Raw genomic sequence first — 23485 nt, 5'->3', positions numbered from 1 at the left:
GTTAAAACCCAGCTTCATACCTGCTTACGGTCCTTATAGCGAATATTTAAGAGCCATGGGCTGCTCGAGCCGAAAAAGGGACTCATAATATGATCATAATTCTGTGTCCTGTAAAAGTGTTGTGAGTCCATCTAGTGTACCTGCCTTGAGATCGTGGGAGGAAGAACCTGGAATAAACCCATTCCAGCATGTACACTGTACACTCTAATGTTGTCAACTACTACATATCATTAACTACTAAAAAAGTAATTGAATAAAATATGACTTAAACGCTCAGTCCACAGTACGGAGGCATCTAAGTCTAATAATAACTAAACTAGAACTAAAATTAAGACAGACCTATACACAAGATCCAAGCTGGGATTCGAACTCACAACCTTGGAGATCTGAGGTCACGTCATTAAGCGCTGCACCGCCACACCTGACCTGTTTATGATCAATGTAATTTCACATTTACTCTAGACGAACAGGTTATGTTTGCATGTCGTGGCTGTAATTCCTTTTTTAATTGCTGCACTTATGATGATAATTGAATGGTGGCCTTGACAGGAAGCCAGTGTGTTTGCTACATGAACCTACGGATGTGTTCAGGGCTTCTGGTTGTTCAAAACAAAAGAACACTTTTTGCATTAACTGATAAAAGTGCTTGTTCATATGTAATGTCCGACCAATCCACAATCTTCTCTCAATGTGGTTGTTTCATTTTGTATGAGATTAAAAGCTTCATGTTATTAAAACCACTGTACTCCTCGCAATAAATAAAAAGAACAAATTAATTTAATGTTTTATTGTTTTTTTGTTTCTCTTCAAATTGTATAAGTCTTTTCCCAAAGTTTTCTCAATTGGGGCTTCCTGGGACACTGGTGGCCTAGCGGTTAAGGAAGCAGCCCTGTAATCAGAAGGTTGCCGGTTCGAATCCCGAGCCACAAAGGTGCCACTGATCAAAGCACTGTCCCCACACACTGATCCCTGGGCGCCTGTCATGGCTGCCCACTGCTCACCAAGGGTGATTTGTTAAAAGCAGAGGACATGTTTCATTGAGTCACTGTGTGCTGTGCTGCAGTGTTTCACAATGACAATCACTTCCCCTTTACTTTCAAGATGTCATGCTGCGCCACAGGGCCCAACAATATTTGCATTACAAGCGTTAATCTTTATTTTGACAACAAAGACAGTACAAGGAGGCTGAGGGGTCATATGCAGACTTGCTTTGTCCTTGCCTGTCTCAGTCATTAACCAGCTAACCAACGTGCTAAGTCACGTGTCCAAAACCAATTCTCTCAAATCCTACAAGCACCACTGTGTCCCATCACACTTGTCCAGCTGGGGGACTGAACCTGTAATTACCAGATGTTAAAGAATCGTATAAATAAATGAATGCAAATGTCATGGGTGCCATGTTTATCCCCGTAGACTAAGAACAGTGTATTTACAGTGTAAATGCCAGGGTATACAGTAATCACTGAGAATTGGAGTGGTGGCCCTTTAAGAGAAATTTAGGTCATTCCAATAGAAACTACCAGCCTGAGGTGCCAGTGGGTCACAGGGCTGATGTTTTTTTTGTGAAGATTTCACATAGAACACCTGATATTCAACATGGATGATGGTGGTGTTGAAACATCTCACGGTGACCTGACTCAGAAAGGCAGTTCAGAATATGGGGTTACAGTTCCCTGCGAAACAAGACAGCAAGACATCTTCGCCCCTCGCCCGCCAAACTCGAAATGAACGAACCCAAAATGACGTTGTCAAAGACAGTGATGTGGATGCTTGATGAATGATAATCCCTCTCTGTGGAAAGAAGAGCGTGATGGGAGCCGAGAGAACTCTCTGGCCCCGCTCCAGCCTCGGGTTGTTTGGCGTCGCTCAAATCGTTGCTTATGTTCGCTTCAGGGGTGACGATGATGACAAAGGCACACTGGCGAGTCTCAAAAGACTCTCAGCAAAAGACACCTGTTCAGATGCAGCATTGGTCATTCCTTTGTCAGAGAAGAAAACGTCCACCGTCCACTACTGTGAGACCTTGCTGCCAGCGATGAAACAGCAGCCATGAAATGCTAGTGAAGCGGAGAGCGAAAAATGCGTATTTAATGGGAGAGTAGGAGAATGTCAAATGGGCTTCAAGGCAAAATCCTGAAAATCGCTTTATTCAACCATGAAAGTCAACCCTCTCTCTCTCTCTCGCGCTATCTATCTGTCTCTCTCCGTCTCATTCCCTCTTCGAAGAATACACTTTTGCATCCTCTGATAAGAATTGGAAGTGATGGCTTCTAATACAATGCAGGCTGCCAGGCAGTGGCCTGGGTCTGGAGTGGATTGCGCTCATTTTTAACGTGAATAATCCGTGGCCCTTACATTATTCAACGGATGCGACGCAAAACCCAAGGAAGAAGTGCAACAGACAAGTTGTGTGGGACTGTGCAGGTTACCAGATACAGAAAATTGTAGACGTGTTTTATTGAAGCGCCAGATGCATTATTGGTCTTTTTCTAAACTGATTTTGCTGCTGGCTGATCTGATCATCCTCAGGTTACAGTCTGTTACCATCTGAATGTAAGGATCGAAAAGAAGCTTAGCAACTGGGTTATATAAAAGATGTGTACAACTGTATATCTTTCACATAAACTGTTAATATCATCTTCTTTTTTCAATTTACCAATTTGAATTTGGGGGTTAGCCAATAAATTGTAATTAAGGTTTTTTTTTATTATCATTTTTTTTATCTGTTCCAGTACAAGTGACCAAATATAAACCGCACCGCTCTATGGGTTTGCTTGTATGTGGCCGTGGATAATAATTTGGCATGCGTCGTTATTCCAGTATTTACTGACTGGGTTCTGCTGTTTTATTTCCTATAACCTATTTCCACATTTCCCCAAAAGCATTCATTATCTCGCATAAAGCCTAATTTATTCTGGGATATTAAAAGTACTCTAATGAGGTATTATTTTTGTCCGTTGTCTTTCTCTTGCTTTTTTATCGTGATTTATTTTTTTTATTCTTGTATGTGTAAGCCAGCCAATCAGGGTATTTTAATAATCGCCGCTAAAAGGAATTAACAGGCGATTAGTGTTACTTATTTATTGCAATTTCTGGACTCCACGCGTCAGTGAGGCGATGCTCTGCGTCGCCATGGCAACTCGACACAATAACGTCCCCCCTCCCTCCCTCCCTCCCTCCCTCTCTTCATCCCTCCCTCCTCTCCTCCATCCTCCCGGCGCGTTTTTACTTTTGCGCATGTACCGCCGGCGCCAGCATTGCATCGAGTCCAAGATGGCGTTAACACGGCTGCCCGGCGCTCTGCTGCTGCTCTCGCTGCACTGTGAGTTCCTCCCCACCTCCCTCCTTCCCGCGGGACCCTCGCTGTTTGTCGTGTGTCGTGTTTCTTCGGAAAACTTTTTTTTTTTTTTTTTGCGTATATTAAGTTAGACGAGTAGTGAAGTGAAGTCGGGGAAAGAGGTCCCGCTGTGAGCCAAGTTGGCTGGATTTCGATTCCTCCAGCGTTCCTAATGGGCCGGATAACGGGACCGGCGGCGAGCTCGTCCCACCGCCAGCGGCTAGGCGCGCACTTGTGGAATTGGAATTTTGAGTCCGCTTTGTTTGACCGAATGAAGTTTTGTTGTTGTTGTTGTTTTTTCCAACGTTTTCTTTTCGCAGAATCGATTGTCGAGCAACACGTTGCGCTCGGACGCGCCGCGATTCGAACTCCGGAACTTAACGTAGCGCCCGCAGTTACTTTCGAAGCTTTTCTCCGCCTTTTGTTTCCAATTTAATCCGACAAAAGTAAAAAAGGCGGACGCGCCACACTCTTGCTTCGTGTGGAAGGGGCGAATAGGCGCAGATTTGTCCCGGGTCGGTGGAAGAACGGATCGGAGAAGACGCAGGAAGAGCCGAGAGTGCAGTGATCAGTCAAGTGAACTGATCGGTTTAATTCACAACGGGTTTCAAGATGCTAGAGACAAGTGTGTGTGTGTGTGTGTGTGTGTGTGCAGTGGAATAAGTTCAGTTCAGTAAAGCCTGCTTTTTTATCGATTGATACATATGTTGAGAAACTATTCTGATTTTTGGAACACATGCTGTGTACGGGATTCAAATATGGAGGAGGGGAAAAGCTCAGATGGCTGTGACAAGTTCTGCAAGGTTTTTTAATAGTTATGGAATCCTGGATATGTACCTACCATACGGTGGAAATATTGCAAATGTTGCAAATTAAATAGAAGGAATAAAAAAATAATTGGTTAATATTTTAATGCCCAAATCATCAAATCAATATATTGCCCAGTCTTGTGAATAAGCTATTTGAACAAAATCTGTGTTGTTATAATAACTGTTATTATGGTCACGTATGTCAACTTTTGTAGAACTGGGCTAAAGAAATAAAACCTAAAACGTATTCAACTTTACATAACAACATTCTGGTTTCAGAGTGCAAATATTGGTGTTTTTATTGCGATGTCATTTATATCGATCCTTCCCGGATAGTGAAGTTTGAAAAGTGTGTTGGGAGTTTGTCCTCGGACACACACCCGCTCTGCAGAGTGTCCAACGGCACCAGGCCATCTTCAGCGTTCGAGGCAGAGCGAGTGCCGGAGTGAGATCTGGAAACACTCCGCAGCCTCCTGCCAGGGCCGTGAAGGTGCCAAGATATGTTGGAGCGAGCTGCTGTGCGCCACGGAAAAGAAGCAGCTTAATATAAACGCTGCGCCGTCGCAGGCCAACCACCTGGTCTGAAAAGGCCTGCAGCGGGCTGCCTGGTTGGCCGAATTGTAGGCCTGTGTGGCTTACGGTGGAGGTTCGAATGCACTGTGAACCAGCTGCAAGAAATGTGCCCGGGGCTGCGCAGTATGTCACTATATGAATATTCATACAGTTGTTCATTTGAATATTGCGACCCAGTGCAGCACAGTTAAAAAAAAAAAACGGAAAAAAAACGTTATATCACGTGAATACACTATTAAAAATATTTATAAATGCATCAGTATTTTACAGACCTGTGATCGTAATTCCAGAAACATTGCATCTTAATGCTGCCGGGGAGCATAGTGTCTAAATTCCCACTCAGGACGAAAATCTGGCTCCAGACACTTTGCGGTTGGATTTGGCCCAAGAGAAAGTTTCAGAAGGGAAGCCAGACGAGGGGAAAGTGCTGATGCCACTTCCCCAGGAGGCAGAGTCCGTCAGAAGCTTTCCTTCCCACCCACGGCACCCAGTCAAGTGTTCAGAGGCGTTTATGAAAGGCACGCTGGACCCCCTGGGCAAGTGCGCCGCACGCGCTGCACGCTGACATTTGAGTCCGGGTAAGGGGCCGCGAGACGCGGGAGCTGCTGCTACGTACTGCATGTGCTTCGTTATGGAGATGAGAGGTGAACAGGTTGATGAATTTGTCATGGTGGGAAAGGCCCTACAGTGAGATATCCTGAAAAGACCCTTAAGCAGCCTGCTTAGGCATGTTTGTGTGTGTGTGTGTGTGTGTGTGTGTATATGCACATGTGATGACACTGCATGCCAAGGGCCCTGAGCAGCGGGATAACTGTACAGAGGGCCGTATGGAGCAATGACCTCAAACAGCTGAGGAGAAGAGGGTGGAAGAGATGCGAGTGGAACGCTCACAGGGCAAGAGCAGAAATATCCTGTCTCAGACACACACACACACACACACACTGAAAGTCTTGTGACCGATATTCTGAGTAGAAATTATTAATGAATGGACACCTCACATTCAGTCAGGACATTTGCCTTGCTTAGACATATTTCAATAAAATCAAGCAGAATTAACATACAAATAGCAACCGTTAGGTAAAAACGTTGAAGGGATCATATTGTAATTTGGTAGAGGAATCCAGAAACCCCTTCTTGTGATGTTTTTTTATTTTGTGTTATTTTTTTTTGCTGTTGTATATCTGTGAAAGAGAGCATGTGTATGTGTGTGTGTGTGTGTGTGTGTGTATGATGAGGGTAGATCCTGGAACGAAAAGCTCACGTTCCAGGAATGGCAGCCATGCACATTCCCCAGATGTCAATCAGATTGTGGAGTGTAAGATGGGCATTGATCAAAATAGTGTCCGAGTGCCGGGACCAAAATACAGCATGAGATTAGTGTCGGCCGCGCCCACGCTAAACAACATTCCCATTTTCGTATGGATTGGTTTGTCTTGCCATTCGTTCATTAATCAGCAGGCATTTTTGGAAGCTTTCGGGGTGCAGATGATAACAATCGCAATTTCCTGCATCTTCCGGCGTTGCTGTCACAATCTAATAAACACCGTAGTGTTGCTTGGTCAGGTGCCCAAAACCTTTGTAACAATTGCATTATTACTCAGTAGTTACATGAAATTCTGAGTGGAACTGACTGTTCACATCAGGCATAATGTTCATGTTTTACAGAAATAGGATTGCTTGCTAGTTTTTTCTGTATAACCTGTATTGCCGGGAGGTGATCTTTAATTTTGATAGTACGATCATTAAAAGTAGGTGGCGGCCGTGGAGATGATTTAGAGCTCTCACACACACCCTGCATTCTTGTTTTAGTGCAATGTTGGCAGATACCAACAATGCATCAAAGCATACAAGAATGATGAAAATGTCTGACATTTACAAGGATACTTAAATGAGCAATTTTCCCCAGAATGTCAAATTTGGATTTGCTCAATCTGGCAACGCTCGGTGCAAGGTCCTATCTTCTCCCCCCTCCTCCTTGTTGTCTTGTCTGCTCACATCTTACAGTCGCACGTGTGAATATAGGAGTCGCTGTGGAGAGTCAGGAGGCGTAACGTGGAAGCGCTGATTCTAATAGACATCTGCCGCGCTGAGACTCCCAGCCAGTTAATTGCTGCAGATCCGTCGTCTATTTACCATTCGGTAATGCGGGCAATTATTCCTGCTTAAAATAGAAGCATTCGCGCATCATCTGATCATCATCCCCCCGGGCAGAAGCTTGCGCTCTCTCTTCAAACCTCAGAATCTTTATTCCCCACTGACAAAGTTTTATCCTAAAATCCATAATCTCGTGTGAAGGCCTTGCGTTGCCAGTGCACATTTTAGCATCGAGGAGATGCGGAGTGACATCAACAGCATCCGAACTGCTCTCCGACTCCCCGAAGACCCACTTGACATTTTCACAGTCTTCACAAAGCTTCCTCCACAAGTCTCGCACCCGCGCACAGGCCGACAGTCACAACAGCCTGGGCGGCGAAGACGCTCGCCGCGGTTTATCGGGAGGGCAGTTAATACCGCCCCTCTTCTTCTGCTCATGACGAGAGAGAGCGCGAGAGACCGAGAGGCTCTTATTTCACACCCATAGCATCTTCAGATCTTGGGCGGAGTCCAGACCGAATTTTACACGGGGCGATGAGCTAGTTCGGTGTAGGTGTGGCCCTCCGGGCGAGGCTCCATCGGCGTTGCGAAAGCAGCCGCTTTTGTGATTCACAGCTGCGGTGGAGCCCATCGCCGTCAAATTACGCTTCATCATTTTTACAGCCGACAGTCAATCGACCCAGACCCAGTAAGCTCCTACCTTTCTAATGCACCAGAACAGAGAGAGAGAGGGGGGGGATTATGAAGCATTTATCCCCCTTTTTTTTTTTCAAACTCAGATTAATTTATCCAGAGACTATCGCAGTCGGTGCTTAATTATCACAGCGCTGATAGCAGTTAAATACCCTGCTTAAAATAGGGGCCGCACTCCCTGCGAACCTGGCGTCCCGAGATTGCGCCGTGATAGTGCTGGATGAGATAAGGGGACGGGGAGCGAGCGGCGTCAACAACAGAAAGAGTCCTCTTCGGCGCAGCCACTAACTCTGAAATCCTCCATTAGCACCAGATTTGCCCGTGCGCTTTTAGCTGACTGGTCAGATTGCATCGACAGCTTGTAAGCGGACCATCTGGCGGCTCTGTGTCAAGGCTAACACTTAGGGGCAGTGACACGTACTTGCAAGGGGCCGGAAGACGAGACGATGAAAAAACAGGCTGGACTTTAAACGTGGCCACGAGAGATGGACTCGGAACGTAACATTTTCGGGTCATTAGCATAATGGCGCTTATCACATGCGGCCAACTGCTCCTGTCAGTTCCGCTCCACATTAAGATAAGTATGGCGACTCAAGGGCAAAATACTTGCTGTGCAGCAACCAGTTCGGGTCATTACGACCAAGCTTGCAGCATTTTTAATGCTCACTTATGAGTACTGGGCCGACAGGAATGATGGGTAAAAATGGTACTATTGTTATTTTTCTTTTTTACACATCCATACAAAAACCAAAAAGCTCAGAGTGCCAATGCTGACTCCTGTGTACCTCTAAAACTGCCCTTATCTAGGGAAGAGATGCACTTCCCAGGATGCACTGTGAGAAGGAGATTCGAGATTCAACAACACAACAATATACAACGGTATACAGAGTATTTAAGTACGGTTTCACACCGACTCCCATAGTGTATTTTAAAAAGACCATTAGTATGGAAAGCTAAATTACACTAAATTTAAATACCTCTACGGTTGTGTACTGCTATGGGAAACCTCGGGTCGTGCATTGAGACTGTTGTAAGCCACCCCTTCATGACTTTATCTGGTGTGTCAGGGGCATCATTCAGATGGACAAATTTGACCGAACATCTTCTGACAAGACGGACCTACACAATATTAGGCAGGTTTTTTTATTGTTCTGACTAGTACATAGCGTATATTCTATAGTAATACATGTAATTATAGGTCATTCTACAGTTTACTGTTTAGCAAAGGCTTGATTTGATAAAATTTTCTCCTCTGGATTGCATTTCCTCTAGAGTGCAGTGCCGTAGTTGAGATTTGGTATGAAATATTGATCTGTGTAATCGTGATACATTTTGCGTCGTAAAGGCGCTGACGATACGGTAACAGAGCAGTAAATATGTCGTCTGCTGCGTTCAGCTGGTCCCAAGCTTAAAACTGGCATGCCTCCGAGCGAATAGCATGAGCAGGCTACAGCTGCCGAGTGTGTGCACTGAGCAAGTAAGTGCCTGAAATATTTGTCAGAATTCCCGGCGTCAGTGGCAAGTCTTTCTACGCGGTGGCCCGGTGTGAGTCCTGGGGAGAGCGGCAGCCCAGCTCCATCACTGTTCCCCTTCTTTTTAATGGCACTTGACCACCGGGTGCTTTGGGGACCTGACTCTCTGTAACCTGTCATAGAAATTGGTGACAGTGCATGAGGCCCATAGACTAGGCCCATAGTACCTTTAGTAGATTGAAAGGTGACTGACGAGAGGTTTAAAGAAGTATATACTGACCGGGCAGAAAAGGAAGAGTACGGAAAAAGCACAGTAAACTGTGGTGTCTTAATGACCGTGCCATTTCCTGAGCCATTTTGAGAGCTGATCTTAATTGTTGGTGTTTCAGTTGGCTATCAGCATTATGTGTATCACAACAGAGATGGCCCCATGGAGACTCAAGAATCCTTGGCTTCCTCAGCGTAGGCTAGACAAGCAGATAAAACGTGTTTACCCTGAGAGTGTTATCTGGGCTTACAACATGACCTTAAAAGGAGCGGCCATGATATACAGTATGAGACGTTTCCTGTAGGAAACTAATCAGACTGGAGTCTTTAAGAGGATTTGGATTCTGAACACACTCTGTCAGAAGATCACCAGCTTGGGTCCAATGTTGCATAAAAGCAGGTTTTTTGGCTAAAAGTGCTTTATTTAACCTACTGCAATGAGCGCTGCCTTTATTCTCCCATTTTTACAGTCCTGTTAGGCTGTGGGGGTTCATTCAAGTTCCCTGAGGCACCGGTGTGCTTTGTTAATTTTCAGTTCAATAGCTTGGTTATAGGGCTGTATTATCTGCAATGCAATGGAAATTTCAATATTTCCAATTCCCACGGATCTTTCAAAGAGTCATTTGTAGTTGGTAAAATTTCATCCTACTATAACAGGACAATTTCATATGTGGAAAATGTTAGTAAGCTTTATTATTATTATGTCACTAATACATTATGTTAAAGTACATACAACGTGATGTATTCAGCATAGCTCAAGAATATTTATACATATTAAACAAGGTTTTGAAATGCATGATTATATGTTTAGTCTGTTTTTGTTTTGTAAAAGAAAGTGAAAGTGAAGTGATTGTCACACAGTGACACAACAAAATGTGTCCTCTGCTTTTAACCCATCACCCTGAGTGAGCAGTGGGCAGCCATGACAGGCGACCGGGGAGCAGTGTGTGGGGACGGTGCTTTGCTCAGTGGCACCTCAGTGGCACCTTGGCGGATGGGGATTCGAACCTGCAACCGTCTGATTACGGGTTGGGCAGCAGGACAAGGCTGCGACATTTATGTGGAACCCTGTTACTTCCCTTATGTCCTTTTTCAGTTCCTGGAAATCGCAACATGCCTGCCGGTTTGTTTTTGTTTGTTCCTTTGTTGTTTGCCCAGTTTTGGCCCTTTTTTGCCAATCATTGTTCCCAGTATGTCCCGCTTCTGCGTCAACCTGCGAACGTGACAAAATCCCTTGTGTGACAGGACATCCCAGCTAATATACTATAGCTGGCAACTGCATGTCATCATCATCATAAATTAAATATCATCAAGATAATTTTATATATAAGCAGATATACAGTATTTTTAATGTGACTGTACATTCTGCCTTGTGTAATGTAACATGGACAATACAATTTTGTCTTTATTTCCATTACATCACATCCCTGACATTTGTAGTTGTTATTTAAGTTGTTTTATTTTATAACTGCACATAGATTCATCTTATCGTGGCATATGTGGTATTCCATACCATCCCATAGGGAGACGGTAGACAGGTAAATAATAATGCCTCACCTGTTCCATAGAAGCTGCTAACTTAAACCATAAACTGCAAACACACAGCCGAAAGTGCTGAACAGAACACACTGCTTCACATGTTTGGCCTTTGTTAAGATATGACTGTGGTATAAATAGGGACAGAAATACTAATGCCACGTCTTTACACACTGACTCTCTGCAGAAAGAGGAGGGATGATCCAAAGACAGATTAAAGTTGTCCTGTTAAAATGGATTTTATTCCACTGGAAGCAACAGTAGGCCTTCCCAGTGCCTCAGAGGGCAGGATTATGATAGATCAGGATGGAAAAGGCCATGTTTTCTGCCATTTTGTTCTGTCAGACTTTAGATTTCAACCTTGAAATGGTTTTCATCTTCCCTCCATAAAATTATTTTGAATCATTTTGGTTTGTTAAAACGCATAAAGTCAGCAGCCCAGGCATAGCGAGAGACTGTCCTATAATTGTCCTCAGTATAGCAACATTACATCGGATGCTCTGTACGTTCGACTTGACCTCTTCATTATAAAGACTGTGTGCCTGCCCCCCAGCCTGTTCCCGTACCTCACACGCAATCGGCTGTGGCCATATTCTCCGTATTTTTGAACTGCCCTCAAGTAGCTCATGCTGACTGAGTTTCTGTGGCGTCTCATTTTAAAGGCACAGAGATGCATCCGTTCATCTCCGAGGCTTGTTGACTGCAGCTCTGTGTATTAAGAGATTAATCCTAGACATTTTACACGCTTGTCACCAAAGATGAAATCAAGCCCCTGAGCACAGCCACTTCTCACTCACACAGTTAGAAAAATCTCTGCAGGCTGAATAAAGATTAAGCCTTCGTTAATAACCTTAACGAACGCGGCTGATGAAGTTCTGAGATACGTGCTCGTATCTGGGTCCACAGAACCTCATGTGCTCAGTACAGTGGAACAAACTTGTTGTGGGGCTCAGATGGAGGCGCTGCTTCAATGTCCGTCACTCCGAGGTGCAATCGGCCGTGCGGAGAAAAGTGTGTCCTCCATCCATCAGTCTCTTCACAGCGCAGGCTTCGCCCTTCCAGCTCGTTTAGGGTCAGCACCCCCCTCGAGCACATCGCTTCGGCTCATAAAACCTGAGTTTTCTCCGTCCCATCCTGTATGGTTGCGCCGAGTTTTAGATTAAGGAGTGCACAGATGTGTTGCTCCTGAAATATTTAATGCACAAAGCATCTGAGACAGAATAGATACAACAAATAATTCATAAGGACAATAAATAAGAACGGTAGAGTGCATGCAGACAATGCTTTTTAGTGCAAGTTCAGAAGGCTTTGAAGGGCCTTGGTCAGTACTCTGCAGAACATGCAGTAGACAAACAAAAGTTCCCCCTGTAGAAGTTGCAAGATGATTGTAACGTTCCAGTGAAATCAGTGCGTTACTAAGGTCTTCAGTAAGGCGCTTAAATGCAAAGGAACTTCCCAGGTGCACCCCCACATTCCCACAGGCCATCCAGAACTGGCCAGCGATGCAGCGTTGGTTTCATAGTCAGAAGGGGGATGTTATGTTCACATCACACAGGGCCCCAGCTGCCCACGTTCTGACCTCACTTGATTCTACACAGGGTCCCAGATGTGCAGAGGTACTGTAGTCTATGTGGGTTAAACCAGTGAAGCCCACACAATGGCCCGAACTGGATGCATTTCAGCAGAATATTCCATCATCATGCTTAATCACAGGAGGACATGGAGATGCATATCAGGGGTGGGGTTAATTGCTGGTCTGAGGTGGAGTTCCTGCTCATAGGCCAGCCAAATGGATGCCACTGTGTTTTCTCTTTGATCGCGACTGTTTTTGTTGCATTTAGGGACAGTTTACACCTCCAGTGCAACCCCACTGGGTTCTCTATCGGTACCATTTCATCTTTGCTCTGCACTGACCACCCCAGAGAGCTTTTCGCTTCATTTCGGACGTAACCATGGCTACGACATACAGAGAAGGCAGCGATATTACTTGGGATGACTTTCGATCCTTGCACATCTGTGTCTATTTCCATTCTTGCATAGGCTGCCTCAGAATCCTACTGGCCTAAAAGTACTTATGAGTGAGGGGAACCACTCATTCCGTGAAAACTCCCTAGAGGACTGAAGAGTAAATATATGTGATTTTTTTTTTAAGTAGGATTTCTAACCCAGAAATAATAAGGTTTCCACATACGCAGCTCAGGCCAATGCCTAAAGGACAAGGGCTTAATGCGATGAGCACGAGAATTTCTCTCTGCATCAAGATCCAGATGTGAGCGTGTTTCTTTCTTTTTTTTTAACGGCTTGGCGTGTAAACATCAGCTGTGTCCGTAATCTGTGGACTAAATCGCCGCGTCCTCCTGGGCTTTGTGAATCACTGTGGAAATAATGAAAAGTCAGTGCCGATTTGAGATATTACTATACTGGTTATATTAAAGACTCAACATTAGGTAATAATCAATTAAAGGGTAGGTTTCCTAGGTGACCTCTGACATTGAAGCAATAAAAAGGTTTTACTATTGTAATGACAGCTACATTTAAAAACAGATATGTGGAGGGAAGGTGCTGGATTTCAGACTGGACAGCTGCATCCATGAGCAAGCAGTATTGTCGAAAACTTCAGATATTACCCTGTAAAAATCCCAACATCCCAACATGGCCTCGTCACACTGTGTCCGGATGCTAACTGCGTCTCCCTTCTCGTGCTTCCAGACATGTCCACCATTTGTTTAGGCCGCAAATAAAATGGATGGCATAACTCACTAAGCATTTCATCCCGGCACGGGAACGCAGGTCCATTCCCACAAGAAGGGGGGCAGAAGCGTAATTGGGGGGTGGGGCTGGGTGTCCGTAGGGAGGGTATCCTCGAGAGCAGGTGATGGACTGGTTCCTGTAGGGAGGTCAGCAGCAGCACGAGTCTCAGATGCCCCCTCACCCCACCCCTGCTTCCACGTCGCCGGCATTCACCCACCTGTCATTCGGCTGCATTCCCTCTTCACAGACCTCCGTTTGGGCCTTCAAGTGCATTTGTTGTTGTGTTGGCCTGCGCTCCGTGACAATTTGTGCTCACATACAAAAAGGGCGCGTCCTGAATTCCAGTCCATGTTTGGTAAAGGAAGTTGTTTTTACTCTTCAGTCGAGCCAGATTTGTAGAAACATGGTTCGGCTTTTGTGATGATCAAACAAAAAAAAAAACTCCTCCAATCACTGTAAATAGATTAATTCGCCTAACCCTGGAACAAAGGAAAAAACCACCTACAGGACTGAGGCCATGACATGGAGAGATGAAGCAGTGATCAGGTGGAGCAGTAGAGGTGGTCCATCGCTTAGAGCACAGAGGGACCACTTAAATGAATTAGTCAGTCTTTCACCAGATTAATAAAGCACCCTCAAATTAACATGGAAATTTTGAAAAAAACAACAATACCTGTAAATTGCTAAAAGGATGATATTTCGTTTTTTGTTAGTCTTGAAAAGGGACATTTGTGATGTTTAGTCTTGCTGTCACTTTCTCTTTTGGAAGGTCCTTGGGACAGCAAGATCACGCGACTTCTTCAAGTGACCCATGACCTTTGACATTTGTACAACTGCTAAATCACCTGTGAGCCACAATTTCACTTTCCAGAAATAGTCTGGCCTAGGAGGCAGCGGCTCATGCCGTTTTTCTTTTTTCATGCTTCTGTTTTTTATGGCGCACCTTCGCAACAGTGATTTCCTGTAACCTTGCTGCCGACTGAAAGTTTCAGTAGAGCCAGAAGTTGTGCGGAAAGGTTCTGTGCCGAGATGTTACAACCGGGGACGTTTTCTGAGGCAGAGGCCAGCTTAGCTAGCTGTCAGTAGCAGGAGACTGTTCAGGGATTAATGGGGGACAGGATGGAGATTTAAAGGCCGGGGTGTAGTGATCTATCAATGGCCCTGAATCAAATAGAAAAGCCTGTCGTAGAGCAGAGCCATATCTCACTGCGTTGCCATAGCGGCTGCTATACAGAGTCTGCCATACAGCTCCTGCATATTGATTATTACTAACCTTTTAAAAAAAAAAATGTGTGTTTGAGATGGATTACATTTTGGGAAATTATGAACATAAGACTTCATCAATGACTATTTTATTAAAGCATTTAAGTCTTGAATCTATAAATCCATTCCACTCTATTTAAATCATAATGAAATGTACACTTAGAACATTTACTCAGAGGCTTAATCCTTGAAAGATATTTTCATCAAAGACATTCTTCATTACATTATTGAGTGGGAGACAGTGGAGGGGGTGGCTGCGGCCTGAACAGACGCAGCTGCCAAGACATCCTCTGCTGGACTGTGGAAAGATGGCCTTTGTTTGAAACGGCAAACAAAAGGCAATTAACGACTGTGGCCACGGGGGTCCGAGGGTGGATAACAGACAATGGAGGGGAGTACAGCATCCCCTACGCGCCGTCTGCGCTGAGCGTACGGGATCGCTGCTGAGAGGCCGTTAGTGCAGAGTTTATGGCCGCTACGATGCCAAGTCAAATGCTGAGCTCAGCACTGTGTCGCCCAGGAGTTTAAGTATGAGAAGCATTTCAAGTATTTGTGGGTTATTTTTGACAGTGTCTCCCTGCGGACAAAATGACTTGAAAACTATTAACGTTATTAAACATATTAATATCATTACCGGGTATTAAAATCTTTAGAAACTTTCAGCTGTCAAATTAATCACACATGAATTAAATTTGAATCAAGTGATTTTACAGTATAATGTATTACTGTTAACTGTTATTTACCCATTGGTATGAAAAGGTTAAAATAGCAATCGCAAAATCCTAATCAATCATATTTGGCTCAATGTTGCATTTGTAATAAAGTCGCAGTACAGGAGTCAACGTTTGTGAATGAATGGAGAGACGTGAGGTGTTGTGGGACAGGCACTGTGCCCTTACAGGCTGGTGTATTAAGCATCTAGGTAATTAAAAAAATGGAGGCACTCCACAGCACTTCTCCCCGTAAGCTGCAGGTCTCTGGGGGGGGGGCTTTCTGCGCTCAGCCCTTTGCTTTCGGGGCAGGAAGTGAGGTGGGATTACGGCTTCGCCCGGGCTAAATCAACAAGTGCCAGTCGGCAGGGCGGTGGCTATTATTCAGCTGTCAGACGAGCCTTACCACACCGAGCGCTTATCACCGGTGACCGGGCCATAGCCCTGGTCCAGATAAACCATGACGGGCCGGACCCTCTGGAAATGTTATCACTGCCCCTTTGTGTGGATTGCTGTTTTTTTTTTTTTTTTTTTTTGGGGGGGGTAGATGTGAGTGGATGGGTTGGAGTATTTTCGCTAGATCATGCTCACAAGCCTATTCCAGGATTTAACCTCAATACCCAGGCTGTATTATGATATTGCTATTGACAGGAACAGCCTCCCCGGGGCGGCAGACTAATGACGTCTGTGCCGTTAAGCCTTCCCCTCTGTGCTCAGGCTACATCGCACACTTAGTAGCGCGGGCACGTCAGCGCCAAATCAGCATCTCATGATATTACATTAAAACCAATTAAAAACCTGAGAACTACCGCCGGCGACGGCCTTATTTATTTCCTTTCCTCGCGGTTGTTTCTTCTCTCTCTGCGGTCAGGAAAAGCCTGTTGTCCAAACGACTTCCTTTAATTAGGATTAAAGAAGTGGTCAGTCTGCTTGGACTAGAATGCGAAGCATTTGTGTCGAGCGGGGCACATGCCATCTGTGCACAGGGCAGCAAGCGGCCAATTTGCTGGGTTTTTTTTTCCTTAATTCACAGCCTCCTTTTTTCCCCTTGGCATGAAAATAAACGCTTATGCAGAGTTCCGTATCTCAGTTGTGAAACGTTGGTTTATTATTCACATGAAAAACTGTAGGAGTGCGGTGTTTTTTTTTTTAGTGCAAGAGAATCCAGGGTGTGTGCAGGGCTGGGGAAAGGAAAACACAGATTGATCCTGTTAGAATGTGTTTGGGTGGGGCTCTGTGGCGTCGGTCAGGGATTCGAGCTGCCGCGCCGTACGACGTGGACGCGCCGGCTCATACCTGAAGAGGCAACCAATTAGTAAGCAGTGTGCCGCCGGCCCTGGCGCCGACAGCTGCTATAAATAGCCTCAGCAGTTTCTCGAACGCTAACCCCGTCCTCACCTCCCTCCGACTGGATTGTTCACCGCATCGCCGCCGCCGCCCTGCTGTGATATGGAATTGGATTACGGTATTGACCCAAAACACATCCATGACACACCTCTGGCCTTATATATATGCGAGTGTGGCAAATGGGTATCCTGTGTGTGTGTGTGTGTGTGTGTGTGTGTGTGTGAGTCTGTCAGGCAGGGGTGATTTTTCATTTCAGAATGAAAGTCCTTCTTTTTTTCAAACAATACTGATTTACTGTGCTACTTATTAAGCTACTTATAAACACTTAACTTGAATTGCTGATGTCTTTGGAGCACAAAAGCCTGTGCTCTGTCCCCACCAGCACACCAATAGCGACTGTGCCTCACGCAGTGTCCAGAATAAAAAAAACGACTTTGCTGTAATTACCTAGCCTTCTCTATTTTGGTCCAGGCCACAGGGTGCAAAGGAACTGCATTTAAAGTGCTTTAAGATAAATAGATTAATGAGCTCAATGTTTGCAGTGAATGGATTTAACATAGAAAAAAAAAAGTTCGTTGAAAGATACATTGTTTTTCACTTTTTGGGGTCTTTTGTCTTTTAGCCCTTTCCACCAATGGCTGGGTTTTGAAAGGGTCACGTCGGCCTCTCACGCTGCTGAGATCAGGATGGCTTTTATTCCGAACAACAATGCTGTCCAACCAATGTCCCATTTATTCTGGCATTCATTCACTCCCACAGCCCAAAACAAAAGTTGGGGTTGGTATTCATAGGGGTTGAGGCCACGTGAGTGAGGGTGACACTAAACAAGGCTGCTATTTTTACATGGGCGCGTGAAGAAGAGAAAAAAAAGGACGACAGAGATCTTATCAGAGCTTTCAGACACTCACATGACTTTAATGAGGAAGCTGAAGGAAAGCCTCTACAAATGAAAATGAAACATTTCTCTTTCTTTGCATGGCTTCGTAACACGCATGCTTTGTTTTTGGCCGATTAGAAGCTCCATCCCTGGTGGATCGAGTCACGTGTTGACGAACACGCAGGCGGGATGAAGGGAACCAGTCCGCCTGTTGCTATGCGGCATGTGAGAGGGCTCAGTCATACATCAGAGCCTGAGGGGCAGCCACCGACGCTAACATTGAAACAAAGTGACATGTTCTCCGGCCCTTATCCTGCCAGCCCTGGACAGGGTTAGTCTTTGACCTGCTTGGATCAGAGGGCCGTAACCCCGTGCGCCAGCTCCTGCTGCGGCCATGGCCGCTGACGAAGGCCCGTCGCAGGCTAATGCTAATGCGGAATAAATGAATACAAAGCATGGGCCCGTGGGCAGGGCTGCGCTGCGTCATGGGGGACCGGTCATGAGATGGTATGCAGTTGAGCTCTGGAGCACAGGCAGTGCCTGGCGTCGGGCACTTCAGTCGAACGCGGTTTATTCCAGAATTACCGGGTGATCCAGATGTTATTGCAGAGGAGGTCACATTTATTCAGCAGTCAGAGCCTGGTGTCTACCTGGCTTTCCGCTCCCCGTCTGAATTGAAGCCCAGTGACATTTGCTCAGTAGCCGGGAGAGAATCTGTGGTATTTTCTTTGCGTTATCTTTGCAGTCGGTGATATTTTTAGAGGCTTTAGAATGATTAAGAACTCAAAGTTGAACCAACTTTGGTTTTCAATCTAGCCAAAATATGCTTTGCGACTGATACTGGTCAGGAATTGTATGTGTGATCCTCCCAGTTAAGTTTTCATTCTTTTTTATTGGACATAGGCTCATAACTATTTAGCCAATTTGTTACAAACGTGTAACTACTTCTATATAACAGATCTTTTCAAAACCTGACCAAATACTCACCTTAACTATGTCTCCGTGGACAAAGGTAAACAAATATTAAACCTAATTTTACAATATTTCACAGCAAAGTGAAAGGCATTGTCATTGTGATACACTGCAGCTCAGCACATGCTGCACATGTGGTGCTCAATGAAATGTGTCCTCTGCTTTGAACCATCACCCTCGGTGAGCAGTGGGCAGCCATGACAGGCACCCGGGGAGCAGTGTGTGGGGACGGTGCTTTGCTCAGTGGCACCTGGGCGGATCGGGATTCGAACCGGCAACCTTCTGATTACTGGGCTGCTATAACATATAGGACTGACCTCAAAATTAATTTAATTTACCATCCAGCAGCTGGGTTTTAATTTACAACTTTAGGTAATTTGTTTCACATTTTCATAAAATGAATCAAGCCCTTTTACTGTACTGACACTTTTATTATTATTATTACTATTATTTTTTAACTACTCATATAAAGTAATTAGGATATCAACGTTTGTAAGTCATTCATTGAGTGACTGTGGCAGACCTGGCTGTAAAAATAGCCCAGCGCAGGGTGTGGTGACCCTTGGGGTCAGTCCTCTGTGCTGATCGGGGCTAGTGAAAGCTGAGGGGGACCAGAAAGTTCGAGACAGTGCTGACTGCCTATTCACAGCTGCGACAACACAATACTGGCCACCGCAGAGAGAAACCCGGCCCTGGAATGAGTTTGCTGTGTCGGCCATGATGTTTATGCAGTAGTCCTGCAGGGTCAGCGGTGACACTTTCCCCTCAGTTTCGCTTGGAACAGGTGGGGCCCACTATCCCACTATCCTGGGATACATTTACCAATTGACAAATGTCTAATGGGGGATGTTTATAAACATTATAAAAAATATCATCTGAATTAAAAATCACTAATTTGAAAAACAAAATGGAAGTGTGCCGTTCTGTCCTGTTTAGTTATCTGTGCATTCACTATCTGAATTGTAAGAAAAATTCAGAACTTTCTGAATACTTTCACTACATCAGTGTCTTACTGATGGTGTTCTGTGGCTAAATTTGTTATGTTAAATTATGTTATTTTCATACGAAAAAAATCAACATTTTATTGTGGTTAGCACTAAAGTAAAATAAAGAAAGTAAAGTTAAATGTCAGCTGCTTTATAGCGATATTGGCCAGCACGGATATACTGAGGCTGTAACATTGTCAGTGAAACTGTAAACAGAGAACAAGCTGTACGAGGTTTGAATTTCTGTTTATTGTACGAACACTCAACTTGATACTTTCTGCCTGTGCGTTGTTTTATCCCACCATTTAATCTGCTCGCCAGAATTTATTAGGCTCTTTCCAGGTACAGAGTAATGAAAACAAAGGCCCGTGATGAGCTAAACACAGCCCGACACCCGGCTTAACAAATGAGTCTCTTTCGGTGTCGTTGACAGCATGTTTTTCTGATGATGTGCAGCGCATTGGTTGACTTAAAAGGGAAAGGGAGTTGGTTTTCCTTAAGGATCTGAGCTACAAGTGTTCTGCAGGACTCCCAGAGGAGAAGCTCGGTGCAAATGCTCCGCCAGCCACCGTGCACCGGGGGTTTCGGAGTAGTTACCCGAGTGCCAGCTGAAAAACCGGCGGCCTCTTCCGCATCGCGGGCCGCGGGCTGAGTTAACAGCCGCGTGGAGGCTTTTTAAAGTGGTGGTGGGGGTGGGAGAGGCTGGACAGGGAGGCGTGTTTCTCATTTCTGAGGGATAACTCTCGGCTGGGGGTGATTTTTCAGAGTGAAATCCACTTCGAAGCAGTCAGCGTTCAGGCATCTGACAGGCACATCAATATGACAATGGCTAAGGTGCCTGTCCCGCACGGCTCTGTGGGCACAGCTCTGCCCGTTCGGGATAGGTCGCCCTGGTCGCGGAATGGAATCGTTGCAGTGGTTTAAAAATAACAAGGAATATTATCCGCTTCACACATAGCTGAATGGATAGGATGTGTTGAATGCGCCCTGAGAAGCAGGGCATGGGCCGATCTGCCCTTTTCTGTTCATCTCACTCTCTGCCGCTCCTCTCACTACGTGCCCCCGACAGATGGCTTATCTTGTGATTGCACAGAGCAAGGGTGTGGCCCCATTTTAGGCTAACTACCAACCATTAGCCCGAGCCAGACCACCTCCAAGAATTTGGATAGGAGATCAGGCGAATGGGCGTCGTCTTCGTCACTGTCAGGGATGGGTCTTGGCAATAGCGACCATAATTACGCGGCAAGAATTCACTTCTGGTGCAGAGTGCATTCCTCTCTTGGTGGGAAATTTTACAGCCAATTCCCAGTTTACATGGTCAGGGCCAAATATTTCTGTATTTCTGCTATTCATAGGTCTTATTTTACTTTTTTCACTTGACTCAATAGAACCACGAACATGTGATTTTTATAAGCAGGAACAATAAAAAAGCATTCATTGGTTGTGGGCTGATGATTCAGGCAATGCACATAGTTTTTTTCTTTCCTCTCCTGCTTTCTCTCCTGTATTATTCAAAGCTGTAATGCAGATTGCGTCATTTCATTATGCTAAGATTAGCATGGGAAACCAGTCATGCCTCCAGACGAAAGGAGACACAGATTAAAACTTGGGTGCAGATTGGCCAAGCTGGCGCAGCTGCATGCCTACAGGACGAACAGGCGGCGGGGTATATGTAGGTCACCCACTACCTGCCTGGTTGGAGGGCTTGGTTATCTCTGCAGACAGTGCTCAGCCCTGAAAACTCGCCACGTCGTGAGCAGCCATGGTCTTGCCTGGGGTGTCGGAGACACCTGGTCCACCATGCACTTTCATCAGTGGCCAGTCCTCCCACCGCCAGCCATTCCTCGCACTCCAGCGCCGTCCCCAACTGTTGCTGTGCTGTGTGAAATGTGTCTATGTGTGTTTGTATTATTATAAACCCCTGTCTGATCATTTGTCAATTCCTAAAATAGTTAGATAAGCATCTCTGCACCAAATGGTTGAGGGAATACACACATTCACCACTTGTGTCTTCAGCCCATTCACATGCTTATACTTCAGTTGCCCGGACGTCCACAATCGCACGTCCAGCAGGAATGTGATGGACTCTGACTTGTTTTCACACATTTTTTCCATGACTTCAACTGTTTCTATGGTGGTCTTTGTGAGAGTTTACAGGACTGTCAAACTCACTCAGCCATTGGACGCCATTAAAAAACATTCTGAGAAAAGGACAAAGAATTGTCTGTACAGTCTTGTCTGTCCAGGAAAAAAATACTCTACAAGCTTGACCTCAATGTGTGTTTTGCCTCTTAGCTCTTTTGGCTTTTTGAAGAAAACATACTAGTCTTATATAAAGCAGCCATCAATCATCTGTTCAAAAGATATTGTAACATTACAGTAAAATTACAGTCATATATGTATCTCTTCTGTGTATTAACATCATAACCATTACTTTTCTGAAAAATTTACTTTTAGATATACAAATTGGTAAATTAGCATATTGGCATTTTATTGCACAGAGCAACTTCATTCGGGTTATCTTTATTTTATGACCTTATTTTCGAGAAATAACATGAATAATATGCTTCAAAAGTAACACTATACCAACATTAACTGGACATTTGAAACATTTTTTCGCTTGCTAATCAAGAGCAATTCCACAAAGCATCATTAGCGGTGTTAGCATAGCATAGCAAACTTTAGCATAGTTGAAAGCCTTTAGAGTGATGGGTCCAGCAATGGAAGTTTGATGAACATGTCACAGGTTACAAACCTGGTTATATTGCATTCATTATACTGCTTTAAATTACAGTATATCCCAATATTGTACTACAGTACCTCTATGCCACACTATTAAAATGAATGAGCAAAATCATTATTATAATGCTGTCATTATTGCGGTTTGGTGTAGTGTACACATTTCGATTGTGATTCTATTCATGTGTATTCATTAAGTGTATTAATTAATTAGCAATGAATATACATGGTGGACCTTTTCCTCCTAAATCACTATATTTACACGTATTCTATGTATAACAGAAGCTTCAGACTGGAGCTAGTAAACTAGTAAGCTCCAAAACTGTAGTCTGTAGTTAATGTTCGGTTTCAGGGTCACACCGCAGATTTCGTTTGGGGTTCATGTGTTTGTGTCAGCAGCCCTAACGTGAGATGTGAATCAAAGCGTGCAGGACGCGCCACCAAAATTAAAATGAAATTTAATCCTTAGGGCCACGAACACTTCAGCTCTTTTTTTCCTCTGGAGAACTTCTGTGGAAAGGTGCAGCAATGTGGGCAACAATGCAGATGTAACGCAGCGACCTGAGAGGTGGTACCTGAGAGGTAGTGAAGATCCAGAAATCTACTTGACTGAAATGTGACCTTGGGGTGACTCCCGAAGCCACTGAAAAGTGGGGGGTCAGTCCATACCAGGCCATCAAGGCCTGTACCCGCCTTGAGCCACTGCTGCCCGAACAGGGAGCCCATCGCTGACCCGGCTGAGAGGAGCTGTCAGACTGTGAGGCAGCGCCCGAGTGTGTGTGTGTGTGTGTGTGTGTGTGTGTGTGAGAGGTGCATTTGACAAGCCGAGTCTTCTCTCTCACACTGCTTCCCCTCGGCTGCTACTAACTCGGTGTGGCAGTTCTCCACATGGCGGAGTCTGATGATAAAATACTCCTAAATGCGCTCTTCTCTTTTTAATGCACCCTGGTGCACTTAAGACTCCGACAGCATTGCGTTGAAGGCGAGCAAAACCAGATGCCACGCCCTGCTTGTTTTCCATATCCCAGCCACTCTGCAAGATGGAGGTCAAGGCCGTGT

General features: G+C 45.0%; 1 protein-coding gene across 1 annotated transcript in view; it reads left to right on the top strand.

The window, feature by feature from the left end:
- The first annotated feature begins 3210 nt into the window (after nt 1-3210).
- The window catches only part of jam3b (junctional adhesion molecule 3b), a 27285-nt gene continuing 7010 nt past the window's right edge, over nt 3211-23485 (top strand). The window contains exon 1 of the mRNA XM_028984089.1: nt 3211-3322. Within this exon, the coding sequence (XP_028839922.1) occupies nt 3238-3322 (85 nt within the window). The 5' untranslated portion in view covers nt 3211-3237. The remainder of the gene's footprint in view (nt 3323-23485) is intronic.

The sequence above is a fragment of the Denticeps clupeoides genome, chromosome 6 (assembly GCF_900700375.1).
Source record: "Denticeps clupeoides chromosome 6, fDenClu1.1, whole genome shotgun sequence".
Lineage (NCBI taxonomy): Eukaryota > Metazoa > Chordata > Actinopteri > Clupeiformes > Denticipitidae > Denticeps > Denticeps clupeoides.
Note: the sequence above shows the minus strand (reverse complement) of the source record. Positions and strands in the feature narration are given on the sequence as shown.